This window comes from Montipora foliosa, chromosome 10 (assembly GCF_036669935.1).
Source record: "Montipora foliosa isolate CH-2021 chromosome 10, ASM3666993v2, whole genome shotgun sequence".
In the NCBI taxonomy this organism is placed as follows: domain Eukaryota; kingdom Metazoa; phylum Cnidaria; class Anthozoa; order Scleractinia; family Acroporidae; genus Montipora; species Montipora foliosa.
The window spans coordinates 11197811-11225024 of NC_090878.1; the positions used below are offsets into that span (position 1 = coordinate 11197811).

Genomic DNA, 27214 nt, shown 5'->3' on the forward strand with positions numbered 1-27214 from the left:
AAATTACGAAATAGTGATAAAATGCTAAAAATTATTAAAGCTACATTCAAGGGAATAAGGTAAAATCATTCATAATAAAATAGGCATATTAAAATTAAAAACGACTATTGAAAATATATGAAATTATCACATTTGCGGGGCTAAAACGTTGAAATTAAAATCATTAAAAGCACAACATTTAACGACATTTTTCAAAAAGGATGTCATGTCCGTGTAATCTAGAATAAAACATTTTGAACGACCTATGGCGTTCCAGAGGACAGCCCCTCCATAGGCAATGAAGTTTTGGCCGTATTTTGACGCAAACCTCGGAGCTATCAACCCATTGTTCATTCTTAAAACAGATCTGTTGCTGTGGGTTATCAACTGTTCAGCTAAAGCATGTGCAAACATACCATAGAAACCTTGGTAAAATAGCTTAATTATAGAAAATTTATATTGATGCATTAAGGTGTTCCACTCTACAGTAGCTAAAACGTCAACTGTTGGCATATCCAATGGAAAACCAAAAATAATCCTTGCATGCGCAGCACGGCAATGTTGTCTTTCCAATGTCTTGAATAACTCAGTCTGACTTACACTCCCCCACACTGGCAACGCGTACGCAATGGATGGCTGGATAACCTTCAGATAAAACGACTCGCACACAAGACTTGGTGGAAAATTGGATTTCTTCAGGGGGCACAATTTCATCTTGCGAAAATTTTAATGACTTCTTGCAGAAGTATCCAGCCCAGATTTTGATCCAAGGTAACACCCAGAATTCTGGTCTTAGCCTTGTATTCTATGTTAGACTCGCCGATATAAATGGCGGGCAGTGGACCTCTTAGAGTTAGGCAGTTTTCATTTTGTACACCAGGTGAAACGTTCTTAAAGTGCACAATTTAGCAAACAAGAGCCTACATTTTTTTCGAAGGATTTTTAATCGACTTCCTTTAAGGTCACTGTATTTCAGTGGGTTTTTTGTGTTGTTACAATATCTTGGTAAATATCCAGCTTCAATCCCGTAGTCCGAAGTCCGACGTCCATGGTCTATACTTTCCGCGACCCAATGATGGTGTTAAGTGCATTCATTCCAATCAAAACCAAAAAACAGTCTGTACGATGACATTTAAAAACATTTAATACTTTGTCTTAACAATACTGAACGATAACCGGGATATCGCGTTGCGTGCAACGAAAACACAAAAACTCGTTTCCGGTCACGCACACAACTCTTAAATACATATTTCCCCGTGAATTTGCTACGTAGTCTTCCGTCATTTAGTGGTCATCGCGATTTCCTCTGAACTGGAAGAGATACGGAGTTCGAATCCCACTTAAACTGCCTACTACGAGACAGAGAAATCTTACGCATGCGCCTCTCGAGCGACCCACCCCCCCCCCCCCCCCCCCCCACCGAAAAAACAAAGAATTAAAAAGACGGAGTCGAAAACTATACTTTATTCTTCGAACAAAGGAATTACAAGTTACTTTCGCGTGGAACCGTTGCAGAAGACCCTAAGGTCGTCAGCGTACATAAACGTATTTCATATATAATAGCTCCGTTTTCACGGAGCTTTCAACTGGGTCATGGGTTCCTGACTGGGTGCAGCAGTAGCAAAACTTCAGTCCTATACCAGAAGTATTTTCACTGACCTGACTCCAAAAGAGAAGTCTGAATTAAAGAATGTCTTTTTCTTCAGTCCAAAATACCATTTGTAGTTTAATGTAGTGAGTAAGCCTACGTTGTTGAAATACCGACAAAATTTATCTTTTTGTTTTGATTACTGTTTTTGATATCGTGACTTCAGCACGAAGAAATGATTGGAGGCCATTAAAAATTAACGCTTTGCAAATTTCGTTTACAAGCACTAATAACTCTGGTGACAACTATAGTCCTTGTAATAAGTTGCATGATGCCATCCTAAAGAAAACAGCTGTTTACGTTGTATTCTCCAATACAGTCCATCCATCTTCTACATCATTCACCTTACTTTTGTATGGTTATATTATTTCAATGGCATCGTATGAAGTGTTTTTTTGAGCAAAAGCAAGACTTCCTTTAGTTTTCCATGGAATGTACGACGTGTCAATTGCATGTATTTTCCTCGCGTGCCGTCGCATGCCTTACATTTCGTGCCATACAGTGAATGTTAAAATTTTAATGACTCGTGGAAAAGGTATCGATCGTTCTCACTTATGTGGTTTGTGGCCTTATTGACTTACCGAAAAGAAAGAAAAGATTACATAAGAAATGGAAGTTGAATTTCGTTTGTCAAAGCCTTTTGTGCGTGATAAGTTTTGCGAGACTTTAAAGTACACGTTCACTGAGAGCATGCCACAGGATTCCCAATGTTGTAATCTGTCCCATCGTGCGATGTTAATTACTTGGTAACTCAACGGACTGTGGTGTATGAGGCCATAGCCAGACAGTGCCATACGTCAAGGAGAGCTTGTTGAGAGCCGAAATACAAACATCCATGTCCTAGCTGTCCTAACAGTCAAATGAAAGCGACCTCTCTTCGTAGAAAGTGTTGCATGTGTAGCTGGTATATATGTAAATGACAGCTCTGATACCGAAAGATACAGTTCACATTGCATGCAACCAGGTCGTAGTTGGCTGGATAACTTTATCCAGTGGATATCGTATTTACAAGATCAAACGCCGCGGCGTTTACTAAATTTCGAGCGTGTCCGATGCGGCGTTTATTCAAGGGCGGCGTTTCTTTCAAAATCATATTTCTTAAGTCACCACTGACAACCATTGCGGTAGATCATTTGTAAAACAGAAACATCTTTAGAGTTTCAGAGAGAGGTTAGTCTTGTTGTACCAGCAAAATTATTGGCTTTAGCAACAAAACTGCACACTGCGGAAATTCTGAAGAACGAACTTGATGAAAGAGCTGCAAAGTATGGCGGCCACTTCGAACTTTAAAGCATTGTCGTAATGGACGAGTTGTAAGGTGCACTTGCTTCTGTCTTGCAATACTCGAATGAACGACTCATTCTTCTGATTGGGCGCGACGTTTATTCGAGGGCGGCCTTTGTTGATACTTTTCTTTCCATGTGCGGCGCTTAGAGCCCTCAGTAAAGCGCTACATCAATTTAAAAGAAACTCAAAGGAATTTATTAAAAGAGTTTACGTTTGGCTAGCACTGGTAGATTTATTATTCATTAAGTGGTATGAATGATTTTAAAGTTTTTTAATATCTGGTTTTTATGTCTAGTAGTTAAAATACCCTGAGAGAATAATGTTTATTGATGAGCTTTTCATATAATTTTGAACACCTGTGGAGTAAAACGTTTATTTGAAAAAGCTTTAAAATTTTCAGGCCCTAGGAAAATTAGTATATGATGTGCCGTAAGGTTCAAATAGCCAATTTTTGGCTACAAGAACCCTACGGCGCACTGATGTTGTCCTAGATAGAGTTTCCCAGAGCCTTGGGTCGATCCAAGAATGACTCGTAGTCGTCCTCGTACTCCAATCTAAAGGTCGCTATTATCAATACGGAAAAATATAACCAGAAAAAATCTTTCAGTATTTCTACAGTATTATGAGCCGATATACACGTCTACCTGAAAGGGCTTCGATAGCTTTTCCATTGAACCCGGATAATCACCAAAATAATGCAGGCCTCCCACGGGGAGGGGGGGGGGAGGGGGGAGGGGGGGGAGGGGGGAGGGGGGGAGGGGGGGAGGGGGGAAGGGAGGTTCTTGTTTCCTTGTTCCCTTAAAAAATTGCTTGTGTTCCCTTGTCCCCGAAATTACTTCCAAACTTGTTGTCAGCTTTTTAGTCCCTAAAATGGTTTATTGTCCATTATTCCCTAAGATACTTTGCCCTCGTTCCCCTGTCCCCAATGCAGTTCAAATTAGCATTGTTCCCCGGCCAAAACGCCAGCGATAAGCCCTGCAAAACGAGCTTCAACAGGTCATACAGGAACAGGTCGTGGCTCAGACTAGTGGCTGGCTAATTGAAACTAAAACTAATAGTTCCCTTCGTTGTTAGAATACAACGGGACCATGCACTATTATTTGTTATCTCAACAAGTAAAACACGTTAACAAAAATTACCGTGCCATTTTTTCTATATTTGAATTCCTACAGAACTTATAACCTTGTTCTCTTAAAACCGAGAAATATTCACCTCTATATTCAAATTAACAAAATACCAATAATGCACGAAACATCAAATGGGCATTTCCTTAGCGTTTGCAATTAAAATTAGTAGGGTTAGTTATATCCTAAAACGATTATAGCTGTCAACAATTTCGCGAGGAAGCGCTGCTTAATTAATGCATCGGTGAGGTATTACGTCCTTTGTCCTTTTTAGTTAATGACTACTTTATTCCGGTTAAAAATTGCATCCTCAGTGGAATAGCTTACGTCGGAACAATTCCTGCGAATTGCCATTTTGCCAATTCGGTTTTCCTACTCTTTCTTAACGAAACGTTGATAATTTTGCTAGCAGCAAAATTTCGGGATGTTCCCAACTTATTTTTCTTCTAGACGTTTTTAAAATGAAACACCAGGGAGTTTAAGCAAAGACGACTGCTACGGCAACTCGACGCCACAAAGAAAGAATATTATTGGTCAAAAAAGGAAAAATACTCGTGCTGCACGTGCAACACGAATTTCCGTGCATTTCTTTGCCGTACTACACAAAACAACAACGTGAAATCACCAAATTTTAGGTTTTGACGACAACGTGAGTATATAACAATGAATTAACCATTCACTTTCCAGTTTACTTTAAAACCGTTCGTTCCCATCCAGTTGCAGAATAGTTCGCCTGTTTTGTACAAGTTGAACAAGACGGAGTTATCGCGAAATTCTTGCGATAGCGCTAAGTGATATTTTGGAGTGACGTTTTCGCTGATGTTTCCCGGCGTTCTCCCTTTTTAATTAAACTCCCTATAGCTACCCACTTCTATCTACGGTACGATTGCAAATTATGTCTTCTTCAGTTATTAGTCTATTTCCAAGCTTTTTTTCCTTCTTTGTTGTTACCACATAATTGCGTTGATTGAAGAAAAGAAAAATTATTGAGAAAAAATTACGTGTCTTTTGTAGTTTGAATTCATTTGTCTGTATACACAATACCGTAATACGGCCAACTGCTATAGCTGGTGCCTTCCAGAAATTTTTATGAGATGTCCTCTTTTGTTTGTCGAGAAAAAAAGATTAATATCATCTTTTCTTGTCAACTCGCCAGTTTATGTTCAGTTTTCATCCGCTTATTGATTATAGTCAGGTGACAAGACCGCTGTTAATTTACATCGATTTTCTAAAATTAAAAACGTGCTTACTGGTCCGTTGGATTTTCGGTCTTTTCAGAGATGAAAAATGACTGAGTCAACTTCGTTGTTGTAATTTAAGCGATAAAGGCAATCGAAAGTGCTATGACTTCTTGGGGAAGGGTCACAATTTTCCTTCTTTTGGGGACCACATCTGTTTATTTGAGTAAGTACATTTTTACTTTTTGTGTTTCAATGCGAGAGTTCTTTAGACTTAGAAGCACTAAGTTAAGAATCTAATAAAGTCGAAGACAAGTGTGGAATTTCACACAACTTTAGGTCTCCCTACCGATAAATTAAAGGGTTACAGTGTTTCATCTATTTGCCAGAGCATGAATCATTTATACCTTCTCACTCCAAAGTGCGCATCGAAAACGCTCTCTTCAGTGTAAGAGAGGCGAAATACCTGGCTTTCTGATACTTCTTAATCCCTGACTGTTCGTGCTTCAGCGCCAACTTTCAGTCGAATCATCAGTGTTGTATAGATACAATTTTTACTCATATGCATGATTGAAGAATTCCAACCTAGGAGTAGTCCACAAATAAAATAAATTTAGTGTCCTAGATGAAATGACTTTCTAGTAGTCGTCTGTGAAGTGATGCCGACAAGCGCTAGCCTTACGCGTGGTGTCGCAAACCCTTGCAAGTGCATAAAGACAGTCGGATGTGCGATAACGACCAAATTTTCACAGAGGGTAGGACAAGACGTTTCAGGTGTTGGAGTCATGATCGCCTTCTGGTAGAATGTCGACAGGTGAAAGAACGTTTTATAATATTGACCATCGTTGTCAATTCTGTAAATATGATCAGAGCCTATGGAATAATGTTTCTCCTCTCAAACTGCCTTTTTTGTTTATCATGCAGTTAACCCGATTCAGATCAAAAATAGGCCATTGCCATTTAATTTGCTGGTGCTGCTTTGTGCGTAAGATTTATTCCCATTGAAACGTGTCTCTTACTTCCCTTTGCATGTAATTTACTAAACAGCTTTCAATAAATTGACTACCCGTCTTTTGGTAATTCATAAAACACGACATGGGAGGTTAGTCTCAAGATATCTAAAATACGGCGATATTCGAAAACGTTTTGCTAAACTTTGTGGCTTAAAAAGCTATTCATTTCATGAATTACTTGAATTTCTTATGTAATCAAAATTTTATTTCAAGATTAAAATCCTTAAGTATTCGTTAACAAAAGGTATCCTCTTTCCAACCTTCAACTCCTTAGTTTACAAACAAAAGGAATTATAAACAAAAGGACTATGCGAATGACCGTGAATGTGGAAGTCAAAACATTTATTATCGACAATAAGCCAGGGGTGTCAGTGCATTAGGAGACGAAACGCTGAATCGATATAGCAAAGCAGAATTTTCGGTGCAAGGGTCTTCATAAGATTATCTTGTTCCATGAAAACAATTCCTTTTCTTTCGCTTAACAAAAACATGTCCTCTTATCCGTCCGTGAAAACCTGGCATAAATTCTTAGGAAATGAAAATTACTGAAATCATAGACTGTATTGTGTCAATTTTGTGAGGCCAAGTCAAACCAACGTATTTTGGAAATTGCATAATTCATTTCTTCAGCAAATAAGTAACACAAACTCATAAACGTAGGAAAATGAGGACTATTGAAATCTTTACTTCCTAAAGCTGTCGCTTCATTTCCGTTGTCTCAAGTATTAAACAAATATATGTTTGACGAGATTATTCTTCTCGGAGGAGTCTGGAACTCTCCACCACATACTTTGAAATTCCCAAAGCGAGCATGACTTGCTGGCTCAAAGGCGTCACGTCGGACGCCGTTGTGCTGAAATTTTAAGTGACTCCATGTCCTCAACGCTGATTTCAAAACAGACTGCAGAAGTTTCTCGTGACCCTGTCAATAAACGGAATGGCGTAGTTTGCATATTTTTTTTCCTCATTGCCTTGAGCTTGTTATTTTTTACGTGGAATGCCGAAGGCATATCACGTCTTAAAACCGAGCTGGTGTCAAATTTTCTTTTTTTTGTTAGTAGTCACAAATGTGCATACCCCACGGTTATTGAATTAAGCTCCGATCGGGTGAATTTACCGTTATACCCTGCAATATATCCGAACTTCCCTGCCCCATTTAGAAACCATATTCTCCCCAAGCGCTTTGCGATCAGGTGCGCTCGTTAGACCACTCGGCCACCGCGACACAGTTCTGTTGTAACGAGGAAAGCAATTATTTATTGTGGAATCTTTCCGCCGGCCATGCTTGACATAGTATTGAGTGGATAGATGTTTTTTCTTTGAGAAGGACAAGCTTTACGTTTCTTCAAGATCTTGCTTTGTATTTATACTTCTGTGTTCCGCTGTGAACATTACGGTATTTTGCACAGAACAAATACTTCATTAGGAGTATTTTGCATAGCACGAATACTCTAATATTTTTTGGGAACCGGTTTGTTCAGCCGTTTGGACGTAGAAAGAAAATAAGAAAATAGCTTTCAACGGCCAAACAAAATAAAAAATGAAATCAAGTTTTAAAAAAACGAATTACTGATGTCCGCAACGGGGACTTCGCAGCGGTCCCCCATCCAAGTACTAACCTTAACTTCAGCTGACACCTGGGCTAACATCAACGATTGAGATCTTTGTGTTAAATTCGCACATTTATCTTGACGAACTTTATTAAAACTTGAAAGAAAAAAAGTAAACTAACAAAAACCCGTTGTCCTGCCGTCATTTTGTCACAGATAATGCATCCTTTGTTTCGTGAGTCGGCAGTATGTTAAACACGCAAGGTAACTTGATCACAGGCGGCCGCTAAAATCGATGTCACTTTCGATTTTGTGATTTTACTTGTACGACCAAAAGTACGATAGAAAAATTGAACTCAGATTGAACGTACAAAAATCTCCCGAAATGTTTTTCGCTGATGGTAACTTGTATTATATTCGTGGCAAAAAATTTGTGATGTCTTCATCTCGCAAATTGTCTTATTCTCGATCGACACTTCCTTCTGCTCTCCTTAAAAACTACATATCATTGTTTAGTTACTTTTGCGTCAATATTTGTTTTGCATACATGTAAGGCAGGCTAACAAAATCTGTACCTTGCTTAGTTCGCATTTTTGGGCATTAAAATAGAATTTTTGGTCGAAAGTTCCTGACAGCGAGTGTTTTTTGACGTCTCCCATCCAGTTACTATCCCCGCCGGAAAGGGCTTGACTTCAATGCAAATTGGTTTTGGAAAGCTGTCAGAAGCTCAGAGAACACGCTTAAGGTTGTGGTGAAAAAGAAGTTGTAAATGATCAACTTGTCAGCCTTGAAGCTAAATGTCTCTCGATTTGCTTTTATTTTCTTCAATCGTTCTGCGTTAAGTACTTTACTGTACCACATGTCTTCTCAAGGGGTATCTAACAAAGATATCTACCATAACACTATAATAATTTACGATACCAAAACAATATCGTGCACCACAGTTGTTAGTTATGTGTCGATCAGACCGAATCTTCATCATCCTCCCTGGTAAACCACGGGCATTACCCTACCCTCGGTGCCAGGAACAGTGTCGGTTTGTTTTTCTTAAACAACCGAAACTGTTCTGTGCTTGCCCCTTACGGCACTAACAAAAGTACCGTACGTTAGTACATGGGGACTTGACCGTAGCCATTGGCCGAGAAACTAATCTTAGCCAAAAGGCCGAAAAGCGATCAGGACACGGCAAAAATTAGGTAAAAAATAGTGGAGATATGGGATTTTTGGCTGGGGAGGGGGGTGGGGGGAACTGAGGAGATACGGGATATTTTTTAAAGTAGGAGCGCATCGCATTGCATACGTGTGGTAGTGCAGTAACTAGACAGTGTTTTCTCGAGAAGCGATCACTAGGGTTTTTTGTTTTCGTGTTTGATAGTTTTTTGTTCAGCTCGAGTGTAGAATCATGACGAACGTTTGTAGTTTGTGAGAACTATTTACTACTTGTAGCGTTTGTTGAGTTTTGAATCGATAATAGAAAGAGTTTTGGCGATTTCAACCCAGACTGGACTACTGGATTTAAGCTTTTTCCTTGACGAGAAGTTATTGTGAAACGTTTGGTACCAAGTTACTCTAATACTGAAATTAGGATTATGGAATTGTAAAACTAGAACTTTGGACTGGACTATAGAACGCGCAATTCAGGAATTTTACATTTTTGAGCATTCTGAGAAATGGAGTTCACATGTTGTCTTCTTGTCTTCGCCACGGCAGATTTAAACAGTTTGCAAGAAACTAAACCAGGATTACGGAACCGGAATTCGAATACATGGTCCGGTTGTTCGAAAGCCGATTACCTTAATCCAGGATTAGCGTAAACTTTTGTTTCATGTTTTCAACTTTTTGGTGAAAGTTTCCTTTGCTTATTGACTTCTTCTAATGTAAAGTTTCACGGAATATCAGCCTTGAACATCATTTGGGAGTAGAGAATAAAACTCGTTTGTTCATTTTTAACCTGAGATTAGCATTAATCGGCTTTTGAACAACTGGACCAGCATGATAAGTTGTTGAACTGTGATCTGTAATAAGTTTTTCGGATGATTTAAGGCTGATCTTGTAATTTTTGGATGAACGTAGTTAAGGAAGGAAGTAAAACTGTAGGATTTAAATAAAGTCTCATTCCAAAAAATAAATAAATGAAAGATCCCGTATCCCGAGAACCCGCTAATAGGGCTTCCTTGTTTGCATTTGCAAATTTAGTAACAATAATGAGTTTTTACAACAGACAACTTCAAGTTATATTACAGATGTATCTTTCTGGTAATCTCTCGCCATTTTCCGAAGTTTACCTGTACTTGAAGTTCACTGTAAGTGGACAATTTGAGTCAACTGTTTGCGCATTCCACGGATACGCCTTTGGAGGCGTCTTGTCTTTTTATCTATCAGCCCAACAATCAGCTCATGGTTGTTTGAACCTAGTCAAAAAGAGAGCTGCTTTATTGCTGTTGTAAACTAAGGCCATCCCTTTTTTTTTCTCCGTTTCGCGTCGTCCGACCGACCCAAATTTTGGGCATTTTCCAAAAAAAAAAAAAAAGGTTAACGACGTTTTTAAGCCATTTTTATGTCGCACAGGAGTTTCGGTGGTTGATCCTTTTTCCCACGCTGTCTTAATTTTGCCACAACATCCGCCAACTCTTCCGCCATATTGATTTTGGGTTCACTTCTTGTTGTTTTCCTGGCTCCACAGCTATGATGCCAGGGTACCAGGCCTCCGATTCCAAGAATGCTTATGATTTTTTTTTTACGTTTTTTTTTTTGATCCGACCGACCGACCCAATATCAGGAAACGCATTTGACGGTAAACAAAAAAAAAGGGGGGATGACCTAAATAGATTTTAGAGACATTTTGCATCACGTTCAGGTAAAAGGAGAGGAATTAGATTGGTCATAAATACCTGACATTTTTCTTATTCCAAATTGCCTCTCTCCTTTTAAATTTCGACGCTGCTCGATAACTTTCTTTGGCGAAACGCAAATTTCTCATTTGTAACTCAACCCAGTTGTTTAAATCCTTTCATTTCTACGATCAAAACGTTCATTCTCCTAACTAGTATCTTGGATTTCTTTGTTGGGTAGTCATGAGAATTTGGTGTTCTATCAAGATTACACCTCTTACGCTGATAATATTCTTCATTCTCAATAACTGTCTGACTGACATTTCATTGAAATTGTGAAGAGAATTTACGTACCGATCACTCGTGATCATTCGTTTTCCGAAAATATCTCGTGTATGCTGCCACTAAAAATGGCTTGGTTTACACTTTCAAGGTTTTTCAGTTATTTTGACGTCCCTCTCTATTTTCCTCGACAGGAATCAACGCTGACTACGTGACACACCATTGGTCATTCGATGATGAATATCCATATAAGGATAAAAAGACCCTGGAGAAAGCGACCTTCCTTGGCGAGAGACCGCTGAACACAACAGACTACCTTCATCTCGTTGGCAAATCCTGCCTTATTTTAGGCACCATAACAGATCCTTGCCTTGCTAATATGACAGCTTGTAATTCTGGTTATTCTGTGGCCTTATGGTTGCAAATAAATCTGAAGTCAACATCTCCTCAAATATTTCTCGGAATGGCTAGAAATCGTACCGAAATAGAAGGAATTTTTGTGTATCAATCGGATAATGAAGAGATGCCCGATGACAGACGACGACTTTTTGTTGAAGTAATTATGCCTGGAAGGGTTTGGAGAATACCATTCACGGTTCTTCAAGAGCTTTGGTTCTTTATTACGATAAGTTGGAACCGTACTAAAGATTGTCTCAGTGTTTACATTAACGGGACAAAGGTTAATAGTACCTCGGGGGAGTACGGCAATGGCGATTCAATTCTTCCGCGCTTGAGGTTACAAGGATTTTCTCCAAGGAAACCAGTGCCTCCATCGCCGTATTTAGAAAGCGGGGCATTGTACGATGAGTTCATGACTTGGAACACATCATTGGGTCATTCTCATGTGAAAAAGCTATTTCAGGGTCAAATGAGTAAGTAAGTTGTTGTCCAATCACTGTGCAGTGTAACGCTTTCCATTTCAAATTGACAGAACTGACCGGCCAGACCAGGCATTTGGAAGTACAAAGGACGATTTTCTTTTGTCAGAACTGCAAAGAAAATGCAACAATTTGAAGGAACACTTGCATGATAATCCTTCGCATTCTTCTCGGGGAGTATATATCATCCTCGACGTGTGTTAATTTGGATACGTTGTATAGTTAGTCCTTCGAAATGCCCGGTCTCGCCGGTCAGTTCTGTCAAATGGAAAGCGCCTTAACTCTATAACGCCTTCAAATTAACGGTCTTCCACGACGATATATACTCCTCCAGAAGAATGCGAGGGATTATCTTGCCAGTGTTCCTTGAAATTGTTTCATTTTCTTTGCAAAATGACAGGTCTGGCAGGCCAGTTTTGACAAAAGGAAAGCGCCTTTATCCGAACATCCGTACAAAGCATCCGAGCACCCGAACTAGAAATCGGAAGGGGTATAGGTTCGGCTCCGAGACCATTCGTATTTTTCCCAGTATCCCCGAGTAGTCATAGATAAATTTATGTGTATCTATACTCGTTGGCTGAATAACCTTGAATCTCGTGGTATGAGGTAAATCGGTCTCTCCAGCAACTAGGCTACAGGGTCATGGATTATAGATAACCGAGAGGTTATTGAGTTGTGAAATAAACTTAAAGTGCCCATGTGACCAAGAAATGAGTTATTATTTTTCATCGGATTTCAAAAGTATGTTAACTAAACGTTAAGCGACCAAAGTTTTAAGCCTTGATTTTCAAAAGACACCTGTTTATTTTAACTGAAATTTTCCGATTTAATGGTCCGCCATTACTAACTTTATTTTCTTGACAGAGCTGGATCGAGGAGAAAATGACGTCAAAGACTCGCTAGTTTAAAAATGCAATGCGTGTGTACGCGGTAGAATTAAGATGCAGCACGGGAGTTTTGTGCTTCCAGACTTTTAAACTTGCGTTTTGTATATATAATAAGCAGCATTCACACTTTGAAATTTTAAACTAGTGAGCCTTTGACGTCACTTTTCCCTGGATCCAACCCTCTGAGGTCCAATCGGTCAGTTTTGATCGTGAGTAGTGGCGGACCGTGAAATCCAAAACCAATTTTGTCGCACGCGCCCTCGTTTTCCCACGCTCTGCGCGCGGCTACAAGAATCTGCTTTGCGCTTTGATTGGCTCATTTGGTTGCTTCATCGTTCATTGTGTTCTTTAGTTCATTCAATTGATGGTTTTCATCTGACGTCACAGCGACCACGTTGGTGTACAGAGCAATGCACTAAAATGTCTTTTGGGAATTTGACTCTATTATTATGCAAAACTTGTGAGGCCATTTTGTATTGTTTTGTACACCAACATGGCTGTCTCATCACGTGGATGCAAGCCAAGAATTTGAAAGAGTTCTATTAACCAAACGTTTAAAAGTTCATTGATAATTTGAGCGAAACACGCGACAGATCATCGATAAGACGTCACGTGCATGATCACATTCCTCATTAGAATAGGCCATTTCCGAGTTCATGTCTGCCTCCTCTTCAAAGCGAGTCTAAGTGCGAAGTTTTTCTTATGAAAATTAGTTTTCATTCATATGTAAAGTAGAACTAATTTCCATCACAAAGACTTCGCACTTAGACTCGCTTTGAAGATGAGGCAGACATGAACTCGGAAATGGCCTATTAGTTTTCATTGACATGTTAAGTAGAACTAATTACCATCACAAAACCTTCTTACTTAGACTCGCTTTGAAGAGGAGGCAGACGAACTCAGAAATGGTCTATTCTTTATATAAAGCATGCTAATTAACAATTATTCCATGAGCGTGCGTTGGCTATGAGATGATAGATAGATAAGGTCCAAAAAATCACGCATATGCTTGCCGTGTTTGTAGATCATGGTATAATGGCTCATAACCCATGATGGTTTAGCCAATCAAAATTCTCGAATTGCATTATCCAATGATCCAGTTTTTAATAATAAAGCATAGCTTCTTTTTCTTGTATACTGACGTTCTCCTCTCACAATTTGAACCTTTATTCGGACTCCCGAGGGACACCCTTTTTGTGTAATGCTTTCGAAGCCGTTTAAAAATTAAAACTCGCATCACGTGTTTCATCGGGTCTAAAAACAGTCGACTGTGTCTCGTGTTTTTTTGACCCGATAGAACCATGCTGCTCGTTTTTTTGAACATTACTTTTTTTGTTTTTATCTTTTCTTTTATGTTTAAGACAAGCTATCACAAATCAAGTGCACGACGACAGCAACGGAACTAAATGTAACGTGGCAGACTGTTAAGAGAAAAATATTCAAAAATAACAATTGGGGCTACCGAGTTCGCGTGTGGAATGAACAACAGAATGTAAGCAAGGATCTCGACTCGTCTGTTCATCAGTATTTCCTAACACGATTGGGTAGGTAGTAATTCTTTACGCTGTTTTTCGGCTCGTCCTCGTGTTATTGACATGAACATGTTTTCTTTGCAATGTGGTCTATAGAACGCATGCGCATGACGTTATGGAGGCCATTTTGGTGTTTCAAAACATGGAAATGACCGCCAAGTTGTTGTCCGAGGCTAATCCGCTGGGAATAAAACTCTATGAATTGGTACACAAATATTGATTTTTTTTTTTGGTGCCGTTATGAAAGGTGGCCACTGATTACGAAAGTGAATAGTAGGCTCTGCCTTTGCTTGGCAACAGGCGGAATGAGAACTGAAAAATATCCATTCTCCTGGGCAGGATTCTATCAAATGACATTCTTGTTATTACGCTGCAAATTAATAAACCAACAGATCATTTTACAGTTGTAGCTAGATTACCTGGCCTAAGAATGGAAGCGAAGATGCAGGAGATCCTGGTTTGATAGAAACCTTTGTGCTTCTCTAATGTTAATGTAGCCTAATTAGAATTACAACAACACAATTTACATGATAGAGGCTGTGAGGGCTTTATCAATATCAAATCACCGGCAGCCTCGCAGCCATTCATAGCAAACAACTGTAAAATGGCCTGTCCGCCTTGTTTTCCTTTGCAACTTCCCCTCAAAAATCACGTGTTTTCTACTTTTTAGTACCATTTGCCGCGTACAAGGTCCATGTGTTTAGAGGTGGAAGGCGGATTGGGACTCTGGTTTGCCATACGAAAGAAGGAGGTGAGCAAAACAAATGTTCGTGACTGAGTGCATTAGAACTCGTAACTGAAGAGCACACTTAATATAAATTAGCTGCGCCATGCATTTCTGCAAAGAAAGAAGGTCTGGTTTAGTTGCGTTCATAAGCAAGCCTATAGGGCAAGTCTAGCTTGCTATGTAGTCATTGAAATTGTATCAAAAAGGTCGTCAATTGCCATATTGATCTATCTCTTTTGAACATTCCTATCATTAAAATGACCGGCGACGTAACGGCTTAACTGGTTGAGCATTGCAATAATTTGGCGGGAGGTCCCAGGTTCAACTCCGGCCGGACTCGCTTTCAGTATCGTAACGGCTGAGGATAAAGTGCTGTGTTTGCAGTCTAGTGATTAGACCTTCAAGTCTTCTCGAATAAGGACTTTAAACCGTAGGCCCCCGTCTCAAAATCCTTGCTCGTAAAATTCTGCGAGAGGTTGAAGAAGCAACACTTTATAAAACCGCGAGTCAGTAAGGAATGGAGATTCTGGTGTTGTGGTTGAGACTTATAAAGGACGCGCTGTAAATTGAAGCTTTCCTCTATTGTGCAAGCTTCAGCGCTTGGTTGGTGATTCTCGTAAACTAAATTGTAATATGGCAAAAAAATTCTCAGGCTAAACAGGGCTCGAAATGAACATTTTTAGTAAGGCGCCAATTGGCGACTGATCCAAAAATTTTGGTCGCCAGATCTTAACTTTTAGTCGCCATTTTTTTCAGTGATATTTTTTTCTTCATTTTTCTGATGATCATGTACACATGCAATCTTCTTCATAGTCCTAAGTTTAGGTACACTTAAGCTTCTAAGACTGAGATACTAAAACTTAAAAGGAAGCCAGGGCTCGTAAAACATATCATTACGCATTACGAGGTAAATAATCAATGTGAAAGCAGCTTTAGTCACGTTTCCTGTGCTTCCTCCGCTTTTGTTAAGTTTCCATGTAACATCGAGTCTATAGCTTACATAAATAGACGAACCTGAACATAAACAATCACCAGTTTTCCATATTTTCAGCGCTAAAAAGCCAAGGCTTCGTTGTGAACTTCACGCTTCAATGATTGCACGTGTTGTTTAATGCGCCCGCAATACCAGCTGCTGAATCAAACATGGCGCTCGATTATGAAACATGGAGATCGAAGAGCCAGAAGAGTCGTGGGTTTGTTTTGTTATTTCTGTGCGCATAAATCGTGCATTTTATCCAAAACTACGGTTGATTTGCCTTTGAGGTTAAAAGGATGAAGGAAAAAGGTGAAGGTTAGTCGCCCACTGGCGACTAGCTCTAAAAATCTAGTCGCCAACGCTTGATTTTTGGTCGCATTGGCGACCAGTGAGTCGCAATGTCGAGCCCTGCTAAATGGAGCACTCTGGGGAGAAGCGGTTCGTTTCGTTCAAGTTGAGCGAAACACAGAAAGGTTAAAAAAACGGAATTTAATTATTCAACACAACAGTACAATTATAGGAAGCGGAACTTTGTTCTACATGTGAAAGACTACGGTTCAAACTTCGCTGCAACCTCGTTACCAGGGTTCTCTCCTACTCGTAGGAGAGAACCTTGGGAACGAGGTTGAGTTCGCTGACTGCGAGAAGACGAAGATTACGGAACATTCACCACTAAGAAACGATGCCATTTCATAAACAACTTACTACAATTGTAGCCTCACTTGCGGCGCTACGCTCGGTCCGTACTGCCACGACCTCGGGTCAATAGGGAGCTTAAGCAACGACAACGGCGACGGCAACGAGAACGTCATCTCAAAATATAAATTGACCTTAAAGGTGTGGTAGTTCCTCAAAAATGACACTGGTCGGAACGGCGCTTAGTTTAGTGGAGAAAATGAACATTTATCCTCAAGTTCTGATGTTTTTCATGAAACCTCAACTTTGTCTATTTCACGGTGGTGTTTTGCTGACGGCTGCAAAGAAATGGACAAAAGTGAAAAACGCACGTGCAGGGCGTGCGAAGCTATTGTTTTTGCTCAGTAAATATGCAAATTTGTGACGTTCTCGTTGCCGTCGCCGTTGTCGTTGCTTAAACTCCCTAATATTATTCCCAAGTACGGCCCTCGTGTTTGGTTAGTAAGAGCTAGGTTAGTATTCTAATCATAGTAGGTTACATTTCTGCTACTTCTTAGTTGATGCCGTAAATAATTTGACTTTTCTTTGGTTTTAGTACCTACCAAAGTACAGCACTTAACAGTCACTGCACAAAACTCGACTTCCCTTCTGGTACAATGGTCTCCACCGGCACAGATCAATGGACGACTTCTTGGCTATAACGTAAGAACTGCTTCGAGACTATCGAATTCAACTTAATACACAATGCAGGCGCTTGTAATATGTAAGTAAATCAAAACTTTACTTCCGCAAGATCGTTCGGATGAGCGTAGTCTTGAGAACTACATGTGAAGGTCTTTTCAAGAACGTTGCTCAATAAGTACTTACTGGTGTTCGCCGTTGACGGTCAACGAAGGCGTCGAATGTCAGTTTACCTTTTTGAAAAAAAAAATCATGATTATTTCTTTTCCTTGAATTCTTAACAAAGGAAAATGCTAATGTTTCCTCAAGGACGTAACATGCGACCAGGCGTTCTTTTCGCGCCTTCTCTAAAGAAAAAACACCTGATCGCAGGTTATCGAGGACGCTGCATTCTTACTTTTTTGAAAGTTAACTTTTGGTGATATTGTTATATATTTAAACTCTTAGCAAAGGAAAGTGCAAGTTTTTCCTTGCATTTGTTCTCTTGTTCTTACACAATTTGAACGTAGCCGACTGACCACTCTCCCTCATGGGCTTTTCAAAGTCAATAGAAGACTGAATTGATGCAAATGAACGCAGTAAATGGTGGATGGAGGGTTATGAACTACTCAACAGATAAATCTATATGTTTCTGTTTTATTGTTTTGTTCGCTTTTTTGGCCCTGACCAGGCAAAACCACACCTTTTTCTAAAGGACAGCCAATCAAAAGTTTCGAATAATTTGTTCAAACCTTTTGTATGTGAAGTGAGGACAAAATATTGTGCATGGTCGAGGTCAAATTAACATGAAGCGCGATGTCACTGTTCTCTCTTTAGAAGTTTCAAGAGTTTCATAACCAGTCCATCTATATGAACTATGGTTAGCCCTAGTAATGGAAATAGGTCTATACAAAGGACAAAAATAGTTTCTTCCAAGGTGCCCTTAAAGTGCTCCTGTGATTAAAAAAGACACTTTCGTTTTTTCTTCAGATTTTGGTTTTTATCCAAAGGCCGTTTACTTTGAATGTACGTTTTGGATTTCACGATACGTCATTACTCACGTTCAAAACTGACCGATTGGACCTCAGAGGGGGGAGGAGAGCTATTCTTAGAGTTAGTTTCATAGAGTTATGTTGTAGAGTTAGAGTTAAGTTTCCAAAATCCTGAATTCAGGATTTCGGCAGACCAAAATCTTGAATGCAGGATTTTGGCAGTCGTTAACTCTAACTCTAAGTCGTAACTCTACTGAAATAACTCTATTAATAGTTAACCTCCAGAGGGAAAAGTGATGTCAAAGGCTCACTAGATTAAAATTTCAGCGTGTAAATGCAGCTTATTATATTTGCAAAGCGCGAGTTTAAAAGTCTACAAGCCCGGAACTCCCGTGCTGCACATTAGTATGACGTCATTTTCTCCTCAATCCAGGGGCCCGTTTCTCGAAAGTCCCGAAACTTTACGGGCCATTTTCGGGTGTCACAATTTCCTTTGTATCTCAAGAACGGAGAGGATTTAAGTCATCAAACTTCGCAGTCATTTTCCTTTTTATTACCTTGAGAACATGTTAAAAGATTGACTTTTCCAAACGAGCGGTTGGCAGTTTCACAAATGGCTTTTCGGGCCCGAAAAGTTTTCGGGACTTTCGAGAAACAGGCCCCAGTTCTCTCGAGATCTTAAAGTTAGTAATGGCGGACCATTAAATAGGAAAATTCCAGTTAAAATAAACAGGTGTCTTTTTGAAAACAAGGTTCAAAACTTTGGTCGCTTAGAGTTTTGTTAACATAGTTTTGAAATCCAAAGAAAAATAAGAATCTATTTTTGGGTCACAGTGGCACTTTAAGCCTAAGAACCTCATGTATTACTCTTTGGCTAGGGTACTGGTTGAGGTCTTTGTAGTTGATAGGTCACTTTGTGACGTCTACACCAATAAACATGAATCTCATCATGTAGCTGCCAGGAAAAACCTTAAATAACAATGACCACAACCAGGTTTTCTGAGCCCGCGAGGCTGAGCACCCCCAGCAAACCATTGTTTTCACGAAAACCGCTGGTCAGCAACCTGGTTCGGATCATTGCTGTCTAAGGTCTTCCAGCTGCCAGTGTATTGGACAACCTTCCTCGAACGGCACTTAACCCTGGACCTCAGGATTTTGAGTTCGTCGCCCAAACCTCTCCTGCTATAGATTGTTTTCACTCACGTGATCAGTAACCTTGTTTTTTCTTCCACCGAAACAAAAGAAAACGTTGGGTGCAGCAACATGGCCGTCGTTCTATTGCTTAGGAACACCAACGTGGCCCCCTTGACTTCACATGAAAACACTCTATACTATTGTAGCTACCTCCCGGAAGATGTATGTATTTTGAGATAACGTTCTTGTAGCTGTTGCCATCAGTGTTGCTTGCTAGTGTCACCAAAAACGGTTATTCTCAATTCTTACAACGGTCACTCCTAACTCCAAGGGCCCGTTTATGCAAAGTCCCGACACCTTTTCACTCCAGAAAGCCATTTACGAATTCACCATATGATCCGCTTCTTTTGATAGGTTGGTCTTTTAACTTACATGTCTTCAAGTTAACAAAAGGTCAAATGATTGTAGATTATATTATATTATATTATATTATATTATTATTTCGATTACTTAAACCTCTCCTCTCTCCAAAACGTTCGTTTCAGTTTCAGAACGCAATGTTTTCAACCTAGTCCCCAGGGTGTAAGGAAGGGAAGAAGAGAGAACCTGAGGACGAGGTTGCAATGCTTTGTGTAAAAATGCTCTTGAGCAAGAGATAGAGAGGGTATAATGACACCCGAAAAATATCCCGAAAGGTTTCGGGACGTTGGGAAAACGGGACCCTGAGCTCAAAGCACTCACAGATTGTGAACGCTATTTCTTGCAGCTGACCGTTAAAAATGAAAGCTTCCGCAGAGTCGTGACAGCGAAATATTGTTTCTACCTGTTCACCGACCTGAATCCTAACACGTTGTATGAAATACACGTTCAAAGCTATACGGCCGCAGGCGGTGGTCCACAGCCTCCACCCCACAAGCAAGCTGCGACTAAGAAAATACCAAAAGTCACAGGTATGGAGCTACATATTTTCGAAGCGCAGAAACGCAAAACCCTTATCATGTGAATCTGATGACTAATTATAGTGTTTTAGTCTCCACGCATCTGATTTATATAGCTGTTTTACTATGAAAGTAGCGAGTACTTTGAACGCTTCGATGCATTTTCCATGTTGTTGATGGTGACTGGGCTCCTGTGATGACGCGACGATGACAATGGTGATAGTAAGCACGATGACGATGACAGTGACGATGAGGACGACGACGTGGATGCCGATGACGATAACGGCAACGACGACGATGACGATGACAGTGACGATGATGATGCCGATGACGATGAGAACGACGACGAGGATGCCGATGACGTTGAGGACGACGACGTGGATGCCGATGACGATAACGACAACGACGACGATGACGATGACAGTGACTATGATGATGCCGATGACGATGAGAACGACGACGAGGATGCCGATGAGGATGAGGACGACGATAACGAGGATGCCGATGACGATAACGACAACGACGACCATGACGATGAGGAGCATATCTATAGTTTCTGGGCAACTGAGCTCGGATCGCCTCTATCGAGCAGGAATTTCTTTGCATGCTTAAGTCTGTGGCAACGAAAATGATGATGACGACGACGACAATGACTATGACGTTGATGATGACGACGACGACAATGACTATGACGTTGATGATGACGATGACAATTATAGCAATGACGATAACGCTAGTAATGGTGATGTTGATGACAATGGCGATAACTTTATCGTTCGCCAGAAACTCCGCAGAACCTCACGGTGATTGCCCTCAGCTGGAACACCATGAAAGTCACGTGGACTCCCCTTGATGACAAAGAGGAAGTTGGATTATACGAAGTCAATTACTGCTTACTGGATATATGCCATTCCTTGTTTGAGCTTCGTAGTTTAGTGGAAATCAATGACCTCTCGCAATACACAACGTACTCTGTCACGGTGCGAGGTAGCAACAAAAAGTTTGCAGGTCCTTGGCAAGTCTCCCGTCACGTCAGAACGCTCGGTAAATATGCTTATCTATGAACATTGTACGTGTTTTAAAGCTTTTGATGGAAAGAAGACATATTCGCAATGGACACTATAACAGGTTTCCAATTGTCTTGTGCGGTTTCCGGAGGCAAACAATGGTATAAAAGAAAATAATTAATTTACAATATTCAATATAAAAGTACCGTGGCCAGAGGTGTCTTTGAGGAGCCGTTACACCGTCCAATGTTTTATTTCAATTGTGTCTCTGTTCTATCGCGAGACAAACTGTTTGAAACAAAGGAGTGTGCTTTTTGCTAAATAGTTTTGCATCATTTTTCACTTCTCTTTTCTCGTAGTTGTTTTTTTCTTTTCAAAAGAAGAAGGGTAATCACGAATCTTAGGACGCGTTCGATTGACCCTATTCCGGATTAAGAATACGTGGAGTGATGATTACTACGGTATGTTTGGCGCGTTTCGAAGCAGCAAGGATAATAAAAATTTGTTTAAAATAGCATTTTAGTAGATATTTGACACTTTTAATGTGAATCTCCGTTAAAACGAAGGATTTTAAACTTATATTCCATGTATTCCTATTCCGGAATACGGTCAATCGAACGCACCCTTAATATGAATTAAATTTCCTTAAGGGATGGGGAAACAAGGGGCGAAAACCCCCGGATCAGGAACCCATTGTGTTCGTGTCACGGCGTTTTCACGTACCGGTTTATTTTTAGATTGAATTTCCCGCGAATGAGACTCCCACAGTAGCCAAATGACCAATTACAAGAAACTAGCCTGACGTCATAAGGTCACCGAACCAAAACTTCCTTCTTGGTTTTTTTCTCCGAAAAGGTAGTCTAAAAATAGATCGGTCTGTAAAAATGCCGTGGCATAAGCCCAGTTTGGGAGCTGTAGGCTCCAGGTCATAGGTTCCTGTCCGGATCTTTTATTTTCCCGAATCCTCTGCTCTGTTTGCCGACTCCCACCGTTTTTAGTGCTCCTGTCGCTCCCATATTTCGGTTCCCATCTTCTTCCACTTCCCATCCTTTTCCTTCCCTGCTTCTGTACCTCTCCCGCCTTGTCCCCTCTTCTCCCTGTATCCCTCTTCCCTCCCTCCCCGACTCCGCCTTTTTTGAATCCTGACCTTCTTAATGTTGCTGTCGTCCCCATTTTTTCCTCAAGTTCTCGTCCTCTTAGCACTTCGTTTGCCACTCTTTTCCCTTACTTGTCCCGTACCACTCCTCCCCTGGCCTCCTTACCCATGTATCCCTTTGTCCTCTCGCCTCTTTTGTGTGAAATGTTACTGAGTGTTCTTGACTTAAATCTCTCCAGACTTGGACGAGTGTAGTACGGCTAAGCATCCCTGTGACGCTCATGCCCAGTGCATTAACACACAAGGCTCATATAATTGTCAATGCAATGTTGGTTTTGCCGGCGATGGATTCAATTGTCAAGGTACGACCAATTTGTTGCAATAAATTATTGATGTTGTTCGATAAAAAGAGAAGTAAACAATCCGTTTGATGAGAGCGTCAACATAGAAGTCCTTAGGCTGGTTGCCCGAAGCCTGGTTAGCACTAACCGTTGAAAAATAGAAAATATACTGCAAAGGTTGGTCAAGACAACGTGAATATAGGCGTTGTTACAATATTTCGGCTGGCCAACACCAGCCTTCATCAGGTTTATTGAATGGATATTTTCTTTTGTTTATTTTACCTTGTTATCATGTATTATTATCTTTCCTCTTTTTTATGCATTTCCGTTTTTATTAATTTTACACATCACGTAGCCTTTTTATGTCAATTCCGGTAAATATAAAGATCTTGTAACAGGAGTTTATCCATTCAATAAACCTGACTGAGGGCTGGTGTTGGCCAGCCGAAATATTGTAACAACGCCTATATTCACGTTGTCTTGACCAACCTTTGCAGTATATTTTCTATTTTTAAAGTTTTTTGGTGTGGTCACGATCTATTTTGATCCAACGTAGAACAAGTTTTGATAGTACACGGTTTTTGCAGTGGTTTAATCCTTAAAACTAACCGTTGGTTAAGAGGTAGGTAGGTAAAGTCGCAAGCGAGCCACTAGGGCCCATCCCCTTGGATGGCATGCAAGTCCATCGCAGGGTTATCCCCAGCAGTATATCGCCGGTACCCATTTATAAATCTGGGTGAAGAGAGACAAGTGTCTTGTCTAAGGAAACAACACGATGGCAGAGCTAGGTCTCGAACCGTGCGACCTTTGGAATCGAAAGACCGGGGTGCTAACCACTACGCCACTGTGCTTCTACGCACTGCTTAAGAGGTATCAGAACCTAAAGGTTCCCAAGGTATTTAAAACTGGTTAGCGATAACCATGCTTCAACCAACCCGGGCCAGCGCTCTGGTCAGCATCAGCGTGACAAGCGGCTCGAATTGGCTCGCTGAATCGCATAATTGTGCAGAATTTAGTGTGAAAGAAACAAATTAACTGATGTGCACTGATTGGACAAGAACTCTGACCAACTGACAAATATTGCTCGAGCGCGCGTTGGTTATGGCTGTTATTTTGCATTTTTTCAAATCGTTTGATAAATCAAATTTTTCCCCCCACCAACACAGCAACAAAGTTGCTTTAGAAACTAATCCCATTGTTTGTCAAATGTATCCCTCATTAACTAAGATCCTTTCTCATATAGATCACAAGAGTGACTTCGGGTTCGAGTTCTGGAATTTGATTACTGCGCATCCGTTCAAAATTAACTCGTCCCATCAAAAAGTCGTAGCGGAAAGTACGAGTTTCTCAAAAGGAGATTGCGTTCGCTTTTCGCCGTTTACTGTAAATGAATTCGACTAGAAAAAGTGGAAAACGTGACACCAGCAACTCATTCAAAACTGGCGCCGAAATGTGAACTTAATCTCATAATAGTATTGTCTACAGATTGGAACTCGTATTATACGCTTACCTAAATACGTAGAGCACGACTTCTCGAACTCGCACACGTTGCCGATATTAACATTCTCTACTTTGCGTTGCCCAACCTCGCTGTTAAACGCTGACATCGCTCTTTTGTGTGTTTCAGTAGAGACACCCACGACTATGTATCCAGAGAGCCAATATTGTGAAGCGCATCTGCTTAAGAATATTTCTTGGACAAGAACATTCAAAGGAAAGACCGTTACGAGTTCCTGTCCACATGGTTTCACTGGTAAATTATCTTTATCAAAAAAGGGCCTTTACAGTTTTCTGACGAGGTGTCGCTTATTTAGCTCTCATAAACTGTTCACGTCATATTTAACTTTTCGTGTCATCCTCCAAAATGGAGCGTTTGTATTTGACATTCATTACAAGTAAATCAATTAACTACGTGTATATTGGGTGTGGGAAAGATAGGAATCGTTGGGTTGCGATTGAAACTGTTTGCGATTGAAATGGTTTTAACTGAATAAAATTATAACGCTCGCTATCGATTTGTGACTTTCATTCGCATTTCGCAACTCCAATTTGTACCTCCACTATTTGCAGATTCACTAGTCCCGATTAAATTGCCCTTAGTTTTGGGAATTTTAAAGCCTAAAGAAGTTTAAGGGTGTCTTCTGCTATTTTAGGATTCAGGTTCTACTTCCAGATTTTGTGCTTTGGCTTTTACATTACATTATATGTAGAGTGTTTAGAAACTTTGGCTAGCTAACAGAAAGTGCATTTAAAAGAAAAGGAATTTGAGTATTATGTAATTAACAAGTTAAAAAACATTTGCACGAAGATCAAGTCGCGTATTTATCAAGCCAGTACGGGCCCTAGTTGAAAAAATTTAAATTTCTTCTTAAGTCGATGGTGGTATTTCAGGAGCATCCAGCGTTGGTTTTCTCTCAAATGCTTTTAAACGCTGCTCTAAGCTCTCTGGAGTGCTTTTAAAGCTTTGTAGGTTTATTTTAGGCTGCGCTATCGAAATTTTGTCTGTTTTTTTTATTCTAAGGGAACTTGAAAGCTCTTGAAGCTTTTCGAGTTTACTCGGGCATCTTGAGTTTGTCTACTTTCTGAAGATCTTAGGTATTGTATCCTTTTCGAAAATGATAGCTGGCCTTTTTTCGGTACTTACAACGACATTTTTATTAATCAGAAAGTAACAGGCATTAAAATTTTATCATATCACGAAAGTTCTTTGTAATCCTTGGTGATTAAAGGCCTTCCGAACAGATAATTTAACGAAACGTTCCGTTGGGTGCCCCTGGTATTTCTGTTGGAATATGTCCTTTTAGCGGCTCAAACATTCGCCGAAATATAGAAGCGTTTTGTTCGCCGCGAGCAGGGACCATTACCTAAAGACTCATTTGACCATTTGATGGTTTTATTGTAGGGGAGGCGTCTCGCACCTGTGCAGCAGGGGGGAAGAAGGCTTTATGGCACAAGCCAGATTTGTCCAACTGCACGTCGAAACGTTTTCTGGAAATGAAGTCGCAAGTATGTCAAACGATTTTATTTAATTTTGAAATCATCATGACACCGATTTATCAAATTTCTGGTCAATAGCCGAGTTCATGCTGGGGTCTAAGTAGGCTACTAGTGCGACAAAAACTCAAGTCAACTTTAGCCTTTCTTGACGCCTTATATCATGATTGTTTTGATCTGCTCAAGTACGCATTCGAGGGGGATAAAACTAGATCGTACTTCGGCTTCTCTGAAGATACCTCGTTTCCCTGAAGGTTAAAAAGTAAGGTACTTTAACTAAAATTAACCCTTTTACATTCGAGGTAGAACTTGGACGTAGTTAAAGCCTTCTTATGTACCTAGTAGGAACCCAACTTATAGTTCAAACTGCGAAGACATGACGTCTCTTCAGTCATCTTTGAAATATTCAAGCGTTGTTTATCTTTTCCTCTACACCCAATGAAAACATATCCTACAGCGTTTTGTACACTATGTGTAATATTTTAAATTCACCATCCATTTGCATCACAGTCTGAAATTAATGACGTTTTGGTGGAATTTCTGACAACGAGTAGAAATGTGGGAAACTGCATTTGAGCTGCAATCAGTGTCATGCATCCCTAAACCAGCAATACCATGCAAACCAGAACCTTCAATAACATGCGTGCAATGAGCTACAATACAGTGAATGCCATGAATGCATATAAATGCAGTACAAAGTTTGCATATTTCAACCTCAATAAACACTGTTATTGTTTTAAACATTCCAACAAGTGCTTACATTCTATGAAACTTTTTTTCTGTTTCTTAGTTGGCATTGCAAAAGATTGACTCCGACACTGCAGTGTCATTGGCCGATGAGCTGCGTAACATCACGGATCCTGCACGTGATGGCCTCGTGGTTAGCGGAAACCTGCATGCTGCTGTTCAAATTCTTCAGGAACTGCGTCGGAAGACTACAGAAAATCCACCAATGAGCAAAGAGAAAGTTGAAAAGTTTATGAAAGTGAGTTTCATTATTTAGTGCATTTTCCTTCGTCGTCTTCGAAAGAGCAAGTAGGTTGGGGATAGTTTAAAAGGGTTTAAAAGCATGTTTTGGTTGGACAAGCTATTTCCGATATCGCTTTAAAGTGATTCCAAGTGTACAATCCTTTTTTTAGAAGAATTTGCTGTGTTCCTGCACTGAGGCTAATGCTCAAGGAGCGAACTATTTGTCCAGAATTGCATGATAATCTGCGAGCTTATGTGAGAAATGTCTCGAAGTATCCCCCCGATCCCTCTGTTCAACTGACGTGTCACGTATCACATGTCAAGCCCAAGTCACATTTGCAGAAAAGCTAAAACTATCCGTCACAACCGGTACATCTCATGTCGGCATAAGCACTCATTCCAATTCTAAGTATGGCCTTAAGCCTCTTGTGGTAAACAAGTAAATTAACGTTTAGACATAAGGGTTATAACTTTTTGTTCTCTTACATGCTTCAATCTCAGGACCAAAGAGTGGGAGGTAAAGTCTGCTACGAGCCTAGAAGGCCCATCAGGCCG

The 27214-nt window shown here is 40.2% G+C and overlaps 1 protein-coding gene across 2 annotated transcripts in view; it reads left to right on the forward strand.

The window, feature by feature from the left end:
• Positions 1-27214, forward strand: part of LOC137973771 (latrophilin-like protein LAT-2) — a 75322-nt gene that overhangs the window by 16961 nt on the left and 31147 nt on the right. The window contains exons 1-11 of one of the 2 annotated variants that reach the window (XM_068820655.1): positions 5126-5442; positions 11087-11764; positions 14019-14201; positions 14860-14940; positions 17124-17230; positions 20081-20264; positions 21036-21296; positions 22595-22717; positions 24324-24449; positions 25599-25702; positions 26481-26675. In XM_068820655.1, the coding sequence (XP_068676756.1) occupies positions 5382-5442; positions 11087-11764; positions 14019-14201; positions 14860-14940; positions 17124-17230; positions 20081-20264; positions 21036-21296; positions 22595-22717; positions 24324-24449; positions 25599-25702; positions 26481-26675 (2103 nt within the window). In that variant the 5' untranslated portion in view covers positions 5126-5381. Of the gene's footprint in view, positions 1-5125; positions 5443-11086; positions 11765-14018; positions 14202-14859; positions 14941-17123; positions 17231-20080; positions 20265-21035; positions 21297-22594; positions 22718-24323; positions 24450-25598; positions 25703-26480; positions 26676-27214 lie in introns of those variants that run through there. The other variant, XM_068820654.1, reaches the window with a different exon arrangement.